The sequence below is a fragment of the Acomys russatus genome, chromosome 14 (assembly GCF_903995435.1).
Source record: "Acomys russatus chromosome 14, mAcoRus1.1, whole genome shotgun sequence".
NCBI classification, from domain to species: Eukaryota; Metazoa; Chordata; class Mammalia; order Rodentia; family Muridae; genus Acomys; species Acomys russatus.
In genome coordinates this window covers 14,094,879-14,109,931 of record NC_067150.1, presented here as the reverse complement: position 1 = coordinate 14,109,931, position 15,053 = coordinate 14,094,879, and the positions used below count along the sequence as shown (strand labels likewise).

At 37.8% G+C, this 15,053-nt stretch overlaps 2 protein-coding genes across 2 annotated transcripts; both read right to left on the bottom strand.

The window, feature by feature from the left end:
• Positions 1–325: 325 nt before the first annotated feature.
• On the bottom strand, positions 326–1,264 carry LOC127197961 (olfactory receptor 7G2-like). Its single transcript, XM_051155770.1, has one exon. The coding sequence runs from the start codon at positions 1,259–1,261 to the stop codon at positions 326–328; it is 936 nt and encodes a 311-aa protein (XP_051011727.1). The 5' UTR covers positions 1,262–1,264.
• Positions 1,265–11,957: 10,693 nt separating this feature from the next.
• LOC127197960 (olfactory receptor 7G2-like) lies at positions 11,958–12,914 on the bottom strand. The gene has a single exon (XM_051155769.1). It carries the CDS (start codon positions 12,894–12,896, stop codon positions 11,958–11,960), a length of 939 nt encoding a protein of 312 aa, XP_051011726.1. The 5' UTR covers positions 12,897–12,914.
• Between the last annotated feature and the right edge of the window lie 2,139 nt (positions 12,915–15,053).

Sequence of the window (15,053 nt, the reverse complement as noted above, 5' to 3'; positions counted from 1 at the left end):
TCCCACCACTTACTTTGCAGCTCCCAACCAATTCTAGCACATGGTCCAAGGGATCTGAAACCCTTTTCTGGTCTATATGACCATTAGGTATGTATGTGATATGCCTACATTCATACAGGCAAAGCACCAACAACATAAAATAAAGTAGACTGTAATAAAAATAAAATTCAGTGTCTCATTTCAAGGAAGGAAAATTAAATAAAAACAGATGAAAAGTTAAATTCACTGAGTTATTATATTAGAAGGAATTGAAGGCATTTTGGCTTTCTATCAGTCCTGTCACTTTGACTTACATTTAAAATCCAAGCACAAGGTTCTCCACACATCACAGAAGAGGTGCCCTACCAAAAACTTTCTGCAGTGCCTCCTTCATATCTTTGTTCCTCAAACAATAGATAAAGGGATTCATCATTGGAGGAACTACAGAATACATCACTGAAGCCACAGCAATCTCCTTGGGTGAATCAATTACTGATGAGGTAATGTATACACCAAAACCTGTCCCATAGAACAAGGAAACGACTGACAAATGAGACCCACAAGTGGAAAATGCTTTGTACTTTCCTTCAGATGATGGCAGTTTCAAGACTGTAGATACAATATGAATATAAGAGAAAATGATTTCAATCAGGGGAACACCCGCAAAAATAGAAGCTGTAACAAATATCAAAATGTTGTTAATGAGGCTGTCAGAACAGGCCAGCTTGATGACTTGGGCAATTTCACAAAAGAAATGGAGGATTTCCCAGTCTGTGCAGAAGGACAAGTGCAGCAGCATCATACTATGCAGCAGACCATTAGCAACACTGATGAACAGAGAGAGAAGAATCAGAGTAACACAGAAGCAGGGGCTCATGATGACTTTGTATGTTAGAGGATAACAAATGGCTACATAGCGATCATATGCCATTATTCCAAGAAGGAAACACTCAAATAATGTACAAACTGCAACAAAGAAGCCCTGGCTGAGGCAGCCTGCATACGTGATCCTTTGATCTTGTGTTTGTATGTTTAGCAGCATCTTTGGAACTATGATGCTGACTAAATACATATCATTGACAGACAGATGACAGAGAAAGAAGTACATGGGGGTGTGGAGATGGGAGTCACACTTAATGGCCAACATTATAAGAAGATTTCCAAAGATGGTAATCAGGTAAGCACATAGAAACAGGCCAAAGATGAAGGGCTGCACCTCTGTATCATCTGTCAGTCCTCGTAGGAAAAATTCGACAAGAACTGATTTATTTTCACCTTCCATGTTACACACGCATCTTAAGGGGGAAAAGGCAGTAAGAAGTTACTAAAACACATGAACTACAAGAAACATTTAAAATGAAAATTTTTAGAGAAACACCTTATTTATGCATTGGTCTTTCCAGTTTAGCCTTCAGGTATGGAAAGTGAGGAAATCAATTTGAAGGCTGCACCATCCAGCTTTTTCCTACCTAGGTATGGCTACCTAGTAATTAATAAACATGCTAAACTTCCTATACAATATTAGCACAAGAATAAATGCAAGTGTCTGAATAAATATTAAGACTCACTCTATTTAAGAATAGGCCTTTTATCAATGCTGGAAAGCTGGATCCATAGTTAAGAGAATAGACCTTGTTTTCCTCTGAATGAAATGGCACATGCAGTTACAATATGGGAAGAATAAAAAAAACTGACACATATTGAATTTCAGTAGATTAAAGACTAAACTGGTAATGGAGGAAAACTGTGTGCAATTGTTTCTAATCATTTTATCTATGTTTTTATGTATAACTTACCAGGTCTGTAATCTCAACTAGCCTTCCTTATTTCTAAAAAATTAGCTCTAGAGTCTGGATTCTGGATTCAAGAACAAATATAAATATTTCACCTGTATGTTGCAAATGGAGGAAATCTCCCTTAGAAATGGAAACAGACTACATGAAGGAAGATGTTCCTGGTTAAAGATGGATTATCTCTGAACTGAGTTCAAGATATTTTAAGATTTTTTAAAAGTACTTTTGAGTATGTTACAAGCTGGATGCTTTATCTTTTAATCTCAGGAGTCTCAATGTTCAAAGCACCTCATTAGACCAAATACATGACTATTATTATAAACCCATGGGTTCATATCCTTAAAGACCAAGACTAACAATACTAAAGAGTTTTGGACAGTTGATTCTCTGACCCTAGAGACCAGCTGAGTTTCCAGCTATATTTCAGAATATTACAAACAGAAAATATACCACTGCTCTTGTAAGCTTCCCAAATCTTTTGAAAGATTTGCTACAACTGAAAGTTTCTGTTTATTTGTTTCTTTTTGTATTTTGTGTCTGATTTGGGTATTTTTATTATTAATTAAACATTTTTTATTTTTTACATATAAATTTATATTACTACACTTATGTACAATTGATTACCTATAGTAAGAAGAAGCCTGACACGATCAGGAATTATACAAATGTTACATGCTTAGTGTTTTGGCTATTTATATTTGACAGCATTGAAGAAAATGTCTTTCCTATCTTGGTGCATGTAATATTCTGAATATAAATCAATCTCCATTGCATCTTGTCATTATCAACTTAAACCTTCTATCCAGACATAAAAATATCTCTAAACAACTAAGCTTCATTTTAAAACTAAGCTACCTGTTCCTCCACTCCAACAGAGACTTGAGAGGAAATAAACTTGATTACCTGAGTGTGCTAGAAGTGTAGGTTAGTAGTTTTCCAAATGAGAAGATGACAGAGAGAGTTTTCTTTTTTTATGTTTAATATTTTAATTGTAGTAGAAACATAATTTATACTTGTAAGTTGTCTTATTTAATATTAAAAGTTTTCACATCAAAGTTTAGTTTAGTTTATACAGACAACATGTTAATAGTTAATTATAATACTTACATTTTTTAATTTTTTATTAATTTATTCTTGTTACATCTCAATGGTAATCCCATCCCTTGTATCCTCCCATTCTTCCCTCCCTCCCATTTTCCCCTTACTCCCCTCCCCTAAGACTGTGCCTGATGGGGAATTCCTCCACTTTTATATGCTCATAGGGTATCAAGTCTCCTCTTGGTAGCCTGCTATCCTTCCTCTGAGTGTCACCAGGTCTTCCCCTCCAGGGGACTTGGGCAAATATGAGGCACCAGAGTACATCTGAAAGTCATACCCCACTCTCCACTCCACTGTGGAGAATGTCCTGCCCATTGGCTATCTCTGGGTAGGGGTTTGAAGTTTGCAGCCTGTGTTGTTCTTGGCTAATGCCATAGTTTGAGCGAAGCCCCTGGGCCCAAATCTGCCTATTCTTAATGTCAACAATTAATAAATTGGACCTCATGAGGCTGAGAAGCTTCTGTAAGGCAGGAGACACCGTAAAGAGAACAAAGTGACAGCCTACAGACTGGGAAAAGATCTTCACCGACCCTACATCTGACAAAGGTCTAATATCCAAAATATATAAAGAACTCAAGAAATTAAACACCACCAAACCAAATAATGCAATTGAGAAATGGGGCTTGGAACTAAACAGAGAATTCTCAACAGAGGAATATCAAATGGCTGAGAAACACTTAAAGAAATGCTCAACCTCCTTACTCATCAGGGAAATGCAAATCAAAACAACTCTGAGATTCCATCTTACACCCATCAGAATGGCTAAGATCAAAAATTCAAGGGACACCACATGCTGGTGAGGATGTGGAGAGAGAGGCACACTCCTTCATTGCTGGTGGGAATGTAAACTAGTACAGCCACTTTGGAAATCTATCTGGTGATATCTCAGACAGAGAGAGTTTTCTACCTGAATTGTCACCCAAATCCTTATATATTTATAAATTTACATTGAATATTTTTTGAGCAATTATATCTTTCAGAACAAAAGAACCATCACTGACATTGGATCAGACGAGACAGGATGCATCATTCTCAGCATAATGGACACTGACATCCTTTATCCTTCACATTCCAGCATCAAGGGCTTCAGTTGCTGTTCCTAATCAGAAAAACACAGCTCCCAGGACACTTTCACAGAAAACTTCCAATCCTAATTGGCCCAGAATTTCATACTGTCCCACACAATGCTCTAATTAAGCCTGGAATTTCTCAATACTTAGAAACTGCACCACAAATGCTGGACCACCATTTCCCCAATTTTATTTGAGCCCTTACAAGGTACTATTCATCCCAAATCAGGCAGAAGAAACCTTAAGAGAGAGATTCTCCACTTCCTTTAAGGGGGTGGAGAGGTTTTTGATTGCTTTCTTTGGCTATAGAGGGTTATTATCAATGGGAGTTGGTTACAAGTTATTATTGCTCTTACTTAGAGAGAAAACAAGGTTAGACACAGTGATTTCTCTCTTTTTCTTTATCTTACATCCTTAGGTTTGGAGATAAGGATTGAAAAGAAAGAAGGAAGAATATAGAAATATATAGGGAAAGTAGAATAAAAGTAGATTAGTAAATCTACTCCTCAACTTAATGCCTCTGTTGTCACTTACAAGGTTATTTTTAATTCACTGATAAAGAATGTTGTATATAGGTGCAAAATAAGTTTAATTCTGGATACAGAAGTATTGAATTTAAATGTAAGGTTATTTTTCACACACTATATGTGTGCATATATATATACATATATATTTCTACTGAAATATGAGTTGTTGTACCGCATTATTCAATTATAATAGAAGTTTTACTTGCAATACTTTGAAAGTGCTATAGTAGGTTGTTTAGGATAAAAAAGTTATACAAGTTCATTGTTAGTTGATCAAATCCTGGTCATTTCAATTACTAGTTTATGTTTATCACGAATATACATCTTAGGTGGGGCAGATAGATATGATTCTATAGAAAATTAAGTAGGATAGTTAGATAAGGTCTTCAAAAACCTCAGAGACATGCAGAATACGGCATTTAAAATGTTTTTGTTATTTTAAAGATTTGCTGACGATGAGACAAGTTAACTCCTGGAAACACTCAGCCTACCTCAAAGAGGATGATGAGCATCAAAGAACCTCCTTATGGAGATGGCTTCAAATGTGGCAAACAAGTAACTTGGCAAAATGTGCTTGTTTCTACCACAGACATAGTTATGCCTAAAAAGGAGCAAGCTTGGATGCAAGCAGAGGAGACAGTCAAACTCTGCCAAGACAGGGTAAGAAAGTCCTCAGCAGTTCCTTCCTCACAAATATGTCTGTCAGATATATTGAGCCAAAAGGCTGAAGAAGATGTTCCAAAATAATAGAGACTTTTGGGTAACAATTCAGGTAGAAAACTGTATCTGTCACCTTCTCCTTTGGAAAGCTACCAACCTGCACTCCGGCATACTCAGGTAATCAAGTTTATTCCCTCTCAAGTCTCTGATGGAATTGAAGAACAGGTAGCTTAGTTTTACAGCAAAGCTTAGTTGTTTAGGGATTAAGATGTTTTTAGGTCTAGATAGATGTTTTAAGTAGATGATGACTAGATGTGATGGAGAATGATTTATATTCAGAAATTTATATGCACCAAGATAGGAAAGATATTTTCTTCAAGGCTGTCAAATACAAATAGCCAAAACACTAAGCATGTACCATTCTTATAATTCCTGATTGTGTCATGGTTCTTCTTGCTATAGGAAGTTTATTGCATATATATGGAATAATGTACGCATTACGTAAAAATTAAAAATTAAAATAAAGAACATTGTTAGTTAAAATAGAAAGATGTTATATTCATGAGTGAAAATTTGTAGATTTCCAAGTTTCCATTTATCCTTAGACTTCTTCAAACAAGGTTACCTTCCCTATGCATCATCTCTGTTGACTGAATATTAACTTTTTTTCGTTCTCTGCTGTTGATTCCTTGTCTGTTTCTTGTTGTCACTGCTGAAAGTAAAAAAGTATGAAAGTACCATGACCCCACACATTGAGTTTGGGAAACATCAATTTTTTCACAATTGCTTACAATAACTTTTCTCATGAAAGAAGACAGTATGTTTAATTTAGGAGTTTGTTTTTAGGACCATTGGCTTATGGTTTTAAATTTTGCTTAGCTGAGTTCCTTTTGGTTGCTGTTTTATTCAATGTTGAGCTTTATTCAGAGATAAATAAGGCATGTAGCTAATATCCTTAAAGCAAACAAACAAATCATCTCTACTTCGTATGTTTTCTGGAATGGAAGAAAGATTAATGGATTTTATGGCTCATTCTTGTTCCCATTGAACTACATTTCTAAGACTTGTCATCTCTCTCTCTCTCTCTCTCTCTCTCTCTCTCTCTCTCTCTCTCTCTGTCTGTCTGTCTGTCTGTCTCTGCAGTCTCTCTCTCATTTCACACTTTTCTTCATTATGTTCCTGAGATCTCATTTATTAATTTTTGATCATAGTGCCTATACTATTTGTATTCTGTTCAGAAATTCTTTTCCTGTGCCAATGACTTTAAGATGATTACTCACTTTCTCATCTCTAAGAAAAGCTATTTCTGGCCTATGTTGAGATCTTTTATCCATTTGGAATTGAATTTGTAAAGGGAGATAAATATGGATCTATTTGCATTCTTCTACATGCAACCATTCAATTTGACCAGAACAATTTATTGAAGATGTTAACTTTTTACAGCATGTATTTTCTGATTAGTTGTCAAAATTAGGTTTCCATAGATGTTTGGACTTACAATGGAGGCTTGATTTTGATTTCATTGATCAAGGTGTCTGTTTTATGCTCATATCATGCTGTTTTTATTGCTATAGCTCTGTAGTCAAATTTGAAATCAGGCATAGTAATACCTTAATAGTAATTGTTTATTACTGTTCTTTTGAGTTTTCTTTTAATTATCCTGATTTTTTTGGGTTTCCATACAAATATGAAACTTTTTCTTTAAACTTTTGTGAAAAATTATGGCAATAATTTCATGTGAATTGTGGTAAACTTATGGATTGATTTTGATAGGAGGCCAATTTTTGTATATTAATCACACTATTATATAAGTATTAATGATTTTTCTACCCTCCTATGTCTTGCTCAATTCATTTTTTTCAATGCCTTAAAGCTTCTCTTATACAAATATTTCACCTGCTTGATTAAACGTACCCAAAAATATATGATTTAACACTACTGTGAATGGTACTGTGTCCCAGTTCTTTTCTCTGCCTCTAAATTGTGTATAGAAATGCTACTAATATATCCTGATACTTTGTAGAAAGTGTTTTTCAGCTGTAAAGGCTTTCTAGTAAAGCTTTTATTGACATTATATATAAAAGCATAACAATTATTTAATAAAGAAGGTTTAGTTTCTTTCCTATTTTTATGTCTTTGATGTCATTACATTGTCAGTTCTTGCTAAGAATTTTAGTAATATGCTGAAGACAAGGGAAGAGTGAACATCCTTCTCTTGATTTCAATTTTAGGGAAGATGGTTTCTCTATGTTTGTATTTATATTATAAATGCATTTGTTTTACGTTGTTGTAATAATGTTGAGGTAAGTCTTCTGTCTCCCTAATTTCTTCAGAATCTTCATTGTGAAAGAATGTAGAATTTTGTAAAAGGTCTTTTCTGCAACTAATGAGGTGATCATGTGTCTTCTGCTTTTCATTCTGTTTATTTGGTAGATTACATTTATTGATTTCTGGGTAGAACAAGAAGGCATTCACCATACAAAGTGAGGTTGTATGACTGAACATGGTGATTGAATTTCTTACTGAAACTATTGGCATCATTTGAGAAAAAGCCCAAATGTTTTCCTACCTAAGAGAGATCAAACAAATTGGAAGGGCCAAGGACTTAGAAAGACCCTTGGTCTCCCACCACCTTCCTGAAGGGGAAAATTCCATTACTGTGAGACATGGTGGGAGTCATTAGTGGGAACAGAGAAGGTGATGGCACTTGGGGAGGTTGAAGGTGTTGGAAGGCAATAGGCTGTAGAAGTTGAGGTTTGCAATCAATAAGTGGAGGTGTTTTGAAGCAGTAGATGAAGGTACAGGTTGAGGAGGCTAAGGAGGACATTGAATAGTTTTTGGTAGTATTGGAGGACTTTATTTTGCCTGTTGTAGGACCAGGTCATCTATGTCTAAATCAAAGGCTGAGGGAACTGTGGGCATAAAACAATAGCCGGGGGGATTCCAAGATGGCAGTAACAAGGACGTGAGGTGTCTTATCTGTAAGGAAGAGACCATAGAAACTATTGGGAGCCACAGACCACCAGGGGAGCTGGTGATCACTGTGTGAGAGAGATCTAGATAGTGCGGACCACAGACCCATGGGTGGGTCTGACCTGCCATCCAGAGGCAGAGAGCAGACCAGTCCCCAAAGCTTAATCTGGAGCATGCCTGGGAGCTGAGAGCTGTGGCCTTGCTCAGCAGCACAGATTCAGTAAATGGGACTGAAATCATGCCATAGGGAAGCATTAGAGCTCCTGGCCTAGGGAAATTTCAGGAAATGGGTAGATCTCTCCTCAGACCCCTCTCCACCTGCCCCATGCCAGTCCATAGAAAGCCTGGGTGCCACACAGGGGCACAGAAGGTTGTGTTCACTGTGACCAGACTCAGAGCATGGTCTGAGACCTGAGACACTACCAGGAGCCACAGACCAGGATAGCAGGGGATCACTGTCAGAGAGACCCTCACAGGCAGGTCTGACCTCCTGCCAGTCAGAAGCACATGGAGGAAGGCAGACAAGTCCACAGAGCCTAGTCAGGGGCCTGCCTGTGAGATGGGAGCTGGGGCATTGCTCAGGAGCATGAACTCAATTAAGGGAACTAAAATCATCCCAGCAATGATGCATCAGCTTGCCTGGCCTAGGGACATCCTCCAGAAATGAGTGAATCTGTCTTCAGACTCCCTCCACCTGACACCAGAAGCTACCCCCCAGCATCAGAGATGGCAAAATGACTAAAGGCCAGCATAAAAACATAAATAACAAAACCCAAAACAATATGTCATCTATATATCCCAGCTATCCCTCAAAGCAACCTGGAAAACTCAAACACAATTGAAATACAAGGAGATGACCTCAAATCATGGGTAATAAAGATGATAATGAAGGAAACAAATAAAATTCATAACCAAATGCAGGAAGACACAGCCCAATAGGTGGAAGACATAAAAGAGGCCTATAGAGAGGCACTGGAAAAAAACTTAGGAAAATACAAACAGCCAGATGGAAGAAATCAATAAACAAATTCAAGATCTTTAGGGCAACAATCAATAAATGGGCCCTTATGAGGCTTAGAAGCTTCTGTAAGGCAGGAGACACTGGCAAGAGAACAAAGTGACATCCCACAGACTGGGAAAAGATCTTCACCAAACCTATACCTGACAAAAGGCTAATATCCAATATATAGAAAGAATTCAAGAGATTAAACATGACCAAACCCAATAACCCAATTGAGAAATTGGGCTCAGAATTAAACAGATAATTCTCAACAGAGGATTATTGAATGTCTAAGAACACTTTAAGAAATAGTCATTGTCTTTAGTCATCAGAGAAATGCAAATCAAAATTACTCTGAGATTCCATCTTACACCTATCAGAATGACTAAAATAAAAAACTCAAGTGAGAGCATATGCTAGCAAAGATGTAGAAAAAGGGAACATTCCTTCATTGCTGGTGGGAATGCACACTTGTGAAACCACATTGGAAATCTATCTGGTGCTATCTCAGAAAACTAGAATAGGACTTGCTCAAAACCCAGCTATTCCACTCCTTGCAATATACCCAGAAGATGCTACACCACATAACAAGGACATATGCTCAACCATGTTCACAGCAGCCTCATTCATAATAGCCAGAACCTGGAAACAACCTAAATGTCCCCCAGTTGAAGAATGGATAAAGAAACTGTGGTAGATTTACACTATGGAATACTACTCCCCTATAAAAAAACAAGGAAATCCCAAAATGTGTGGACAAATGGATGGAATTATAAATTATCATACTGAGTTAATGCAGAAGCAGAAAGACTCACATGCTATATACTCAGTTATAATTGGACACTAGCCCACGAAACATGTCACATGATAGTCTTCACTTTACCAGGAGATTGGAATAGTTGTGAGGACATCCTATTGGGACTCTAGGTGAGAGAAGTATGGGAGAATGGGGAAACAGAACACTCCAGAGGGTCCTAGAAACCTACAAGAAGAACATCCTGGGGATGTTCAAACTACTGCACCAACCAAGGACAATACTTGCAGTAAACATCAAACCCCTTCTCAGATCTAGCCAATGGGCAAGATGTTCTCCACAATTGAGTGGAGAGCAGGGACTGAGCTGAACGTGGTGCTCCATATTTGAACACTCCCCCATGGTGGGGAAGCCTGGTGGCACTCAGAGAAAAAATAAGCAGACTACCAAGATGAGACTTGATAGCCTATGACCATCTAGTGGGGGAGGAGATCCCCCCAGTCACAGACCTAGGGCAGGGGAATATGGTGAAAGCAGGAGGGAGGGAGGAATGGGAGGATACAAGGGATGGCATAACAATTGAGATGTAATATGAATAAATTAATTAAATAAAATAAAAAATATGGTCAATCTTGTAAGGAACTTTGGTTTTTTCAAGAAGGATTTGATGTGTATGGCAAGAAGCATAGAAGGAAGAAAAAGAACCTTTGAGTGTATGGAACTTTGAGTGTATGTACTTTGTCAAAATTAGTTAGGACCTATGAGAATTTGGCAGTCAGATGTGGCATTTTTTCTACCAAGTGACACTGGTAATCGAGCTTATATTAAGGCAAGAATGTGCTCCAATAGAAAATAACATGGCAGGATTAATGGTATCATGGATTCCGTAAAAAGAAAGAGGCTTGAGAAATATGCAAGATGAGTGAAACATCTGATTGAAACAGGGAGAATCCCATAGTTAGTAACACAAAAGATTCCTGGGGAGCAGTTGACAAAAAACCCAGTATCAGGGCAAAAAATGAGAATTTTTTTTTCTCTCCAAGAGCGTTCACTGGGGAATACAATGGAGAGATGAGCTAAAAAGGAAATAGGAAATACATATAAACATCAGAAGATATGGATAGCAGATCATACAGATGCAAAACAGTGAGACAGAGAAGTAAATGCAGTAGGAGTCAATCAAAAGCTAAGTGGCCTGAGGTTTGTCAGTAGAATTCCAAGAATATGAGAGATCTGTGTCCCTGACAAGGTCTTGCTGCCCAAAAAGATGTATGTGGGTAGCCTGGGATAAAAGCATAACTTGAAGAACAGTAGAACATACCCAAACAACTCCTTAGAGTTTTTACACAAGTAGGAAATGGAAACCAACTAGCTTGAGTAGGTGGAGAAAAAAATTGCTGAATAGATAGATTCTAAAATTTAGAGTCAGGTATAGTGTATGATAGATGCCAACACAAGCAAATGATCCATACCGCAAGATGGCTGAATGATAAGCTTTTTATTTGGTAAAAGAAAAATGAGAAGAGAAAAGGAGAACTAAAGGATTTCTCCCAGGTCTAAGCACCAGATATAATTAGGAGCAGCAAGAAAGCACTGAACACAGCGAAACTCCATAGACAATAAAAATTTGATAAAAATCTATCAAATCCCCTTTGATAGTGAAGGATGGTGCTGCCAATCTGGAAAATTTTGTTTGGTATATAAGGGAAAACAGGAAAGCATCAGCTCAAATACTGGAGTAGCCAGGTGACTTACTATGGGCACTCTGGGGATGCATCAGTTGTGATAAAAAAAAAACATTGAGGTGCCAACCAGTCTGGAAAGATCAGCTCTGACTGCTTCAGGCAACAGACTTCATCCAACAAACAGGAGGTTTTTGAGAAGGGCTTTTTGAGAACCACCACCCTGAAGTATTGCCATCAGCACTGCCATATTTGTCTGCAGTCTTAGAGATGTAACAATAAGGTTCTCTGAAAGGGCTGAGTCATTTCATTTCTCAGAAATTTAGAAGAATATGACTCAGAAGAATCTGATGTTCTGGATGAGAAAGTTTTATGTTTCCTTGGCGCAATCTAGAAATTCTGATCAAAATGAAATGATGTATTATAGAGGAGATAGTATCCTGCTGATGAGTTTCTTCAAGGCTTCCTTCATATCTCTGTTCCTCAGACTATAGATAAAGGGATTCATCATCTGAGGCACCACAGAGTACAGCACTGAAGCCACAGCAGGCTTCCTGGATGATTCTGTAACTGTTGAGCTAATGTAAACCCCAAATCCTGTTCCATAAAATATGAAAACAACTGACAAGTGAGACCCACAGGTGGAAAAGGCTTTATATCTTCCTTCTTTCGATGACATTCTCAAAACAGTAGATACAATTTGACTATAAGACAAAATTATGCCGGAGAGAGGAACACCACCAAATATGCCACATGAAATGTATATAAGTATGTTGTCAATAAGAGTGTTGGAACAGGCAAGTTTAATAAGCTCTGTAAGTTCGCAGAAGTAATGTGGGATTACAAAGTCTGTGCAGAAGGACAAATGTAACACCATAAGACTATTCACCAAGGCATTCACCAGGCTCCCCATCACAGAAAATGCTACAAGTAGGATACAGATACAGGGGCTCATAATGACCCTATACCTAAGAGGATGGCAAATGGCAACATAGCGGTCATAGGCCATCACTGCAAGAAGACAGTTCTCCATTCCAACACACATTATGACAAAGCAGACTTGAGTCAGGCATCCTACATAAGTAATTTTCTGGTCATGTGCTTGCATATTCACTAGCATCTTTGGAATTGTGCATGTGACCAAAAAGATGTCATTAAAAGAAAGACCAGAGAGAAAGAAGTACATGGGTGTGTGGAGGTGAGAGTCAGACCTGGTGGCCAGAATGATCAACAGGTTTCCTAGTGTTGTAAGAAGGTACATGGAAAGAAATATACTGAAAATGACGAGTTGCAGATCTGGGTCATCTGTGAGTCCCAGGAGAATGAATCCTGACACAACTGTTTGGTTTCCAAATTTCATGTCTGTGATGAATCTGATGGAAAATGAGTAAAAAGAGATCACAAAATACATTAACAGCGGCAAATATCACAATCTCATTAGACAACTACATTTTTGGACATCTTTATTTTTTCCTTTAACCTCAAGAATTAATTTTGTGCATTACACTTGTCATTTATTAATCTTAGCATTTATTATAGCTGACAAATCTTTGGTCCAGATGAGTATTAAAATATAATTAAATGTGGGCTGCGAAGATCGTCCATGGATGTAAGCACAAACCACACAAACATAGAGACTAGAGTTCAAAACATTAGAATTCATGGAAGAGATATCTGGGCACATAGGCCCATCTGTAATCCTAGCATAGGAAGACAAAACAGGAGATCCTCAAAGCCAGGGGGATACAGAGACCAGCCATAGATGAGCTCTGCATTTGACTGAGAGGCATTTCCTCAATGAATTAAATAGAAAACCATTAAGTTATCATGATCTCTGTCTCTCTCTGTGTGTCTCTGTCTCTGTGTCTCTGTCCCTGTCTCTGTCTCTGTCGGTCTCTCTGTCTTTCTGTTTCTCTCTCTGTCTTTCTGTTTCTCTCTCTCTCTCTCTCTCTCTCTCTCTCTCTCTCTCACACACACACACACACACACACACACAAACACACACACACATACATACATACATCATGTCACATCACATCACATAACAAATGTGGGAAAGGCTAAATGGAAACTGGAGTGATGTCTTATATCAGTTGGTGAAAATGCTTGCCTTGGAAACATGAGGACCTAAGTTTGATATTAAGAAACCATGTGGGTTTTTTTTTTATAGTATACATGTAATTTTGGTAGTAGACAGAGAAAGACAGGCAGATTCTTGTATCTTACTTGGCAGGGAAATTATCTAAAAAATAATGTAAAATACGTACCCAGCCCTGCCAAAAAAAAAAAAAAAAAAAAAAAAAACCTTTAGTTTTTTTTTAACCATATTGTACTCATTTATTTTTATATTCAACAAATATTTATTAAACACTGACAATGGCCTACACCAGGGATTACAAATAGGTTCCATCTTGTATGCCAACTCTGATCAATGGTGGGTTTCTCTCTGTAGCAGTCCCATTGCACAAGTGGGCTCAGCTGGAAAGTGCCAAGAGTGACCAACAGCCTGGCCCATCTAGGAAGCATTAAAAAGCAGTGACAGCAAACACACCAGGTATTTGGCAGTCCTGCTGTCGTCTCTGGAGATAGTGATAAGGGAGATACATACATAGTTTTATGGGACTAAATTCCCTGACAACAATAGTCCTTGGGGGTTTATTTTACCTTTTGGCTTACATTGCTTTTTCAGGAGATGTGCCCCAGCCTCATCATTCAAGCCAGCCCTGAGCCATGCATTTGTCTGTTTTTTCCCAGTGATTTCATCAGGAAACTGCAGCATTTGCAGCTGGCCATAGCTCACCCCCTTGTTAATGCACAGACTAATTCATCTCCTGCCCAGAGGAATTGGAACTGACATACAAAGAAAAATTGCCCCCCAACTCAAGAAAAGTCTGTCCAGGACCAATCTGAGAAAGTTCAGCTCCCTACAAAATGATACAATTTGACATCCCAATTACAGCAGCTGGGAGGAGAGTGAGGGATGAAAGGAAGAGACTCACATTTCAAGCAGTAAAAGAAAATCATTTAGTTGGCTTGCATGCAGATAAAACCTTTAGTTTAAAGAAACAAAATGAAGGGCCAGGAGAGAACATCTAAAGGTGAAGAGTGCGTATTTCTCTGGCAAAATGTCAAACTTTAGTTCCCAGCAACCATAATGGCTTATAGCTCTTGTAACTCAAACTACAATGTGTCTGGTCTGTAGGGACACTTATACCCATGTGTGCATATATGCAATACACACACACACACACACACACACACACACACACACACAGAGGCATTCACGTAATTATAAGAAATAATAAATCAAAAAATATAGTTTTAAAAAGTAGATGTCTCCTAAAAATAATACCTGCCATTGATATTTGTTCTTCATATTCATGTGCACATATAACATGTACACACACAAACACACACACAAGAACACACACACACACACACACACAAGAATGTAATCAGGACAGGTTTTAACAGCCTTTTATATAGTTATGTCATGTCCACTGAATTGAAACACTCA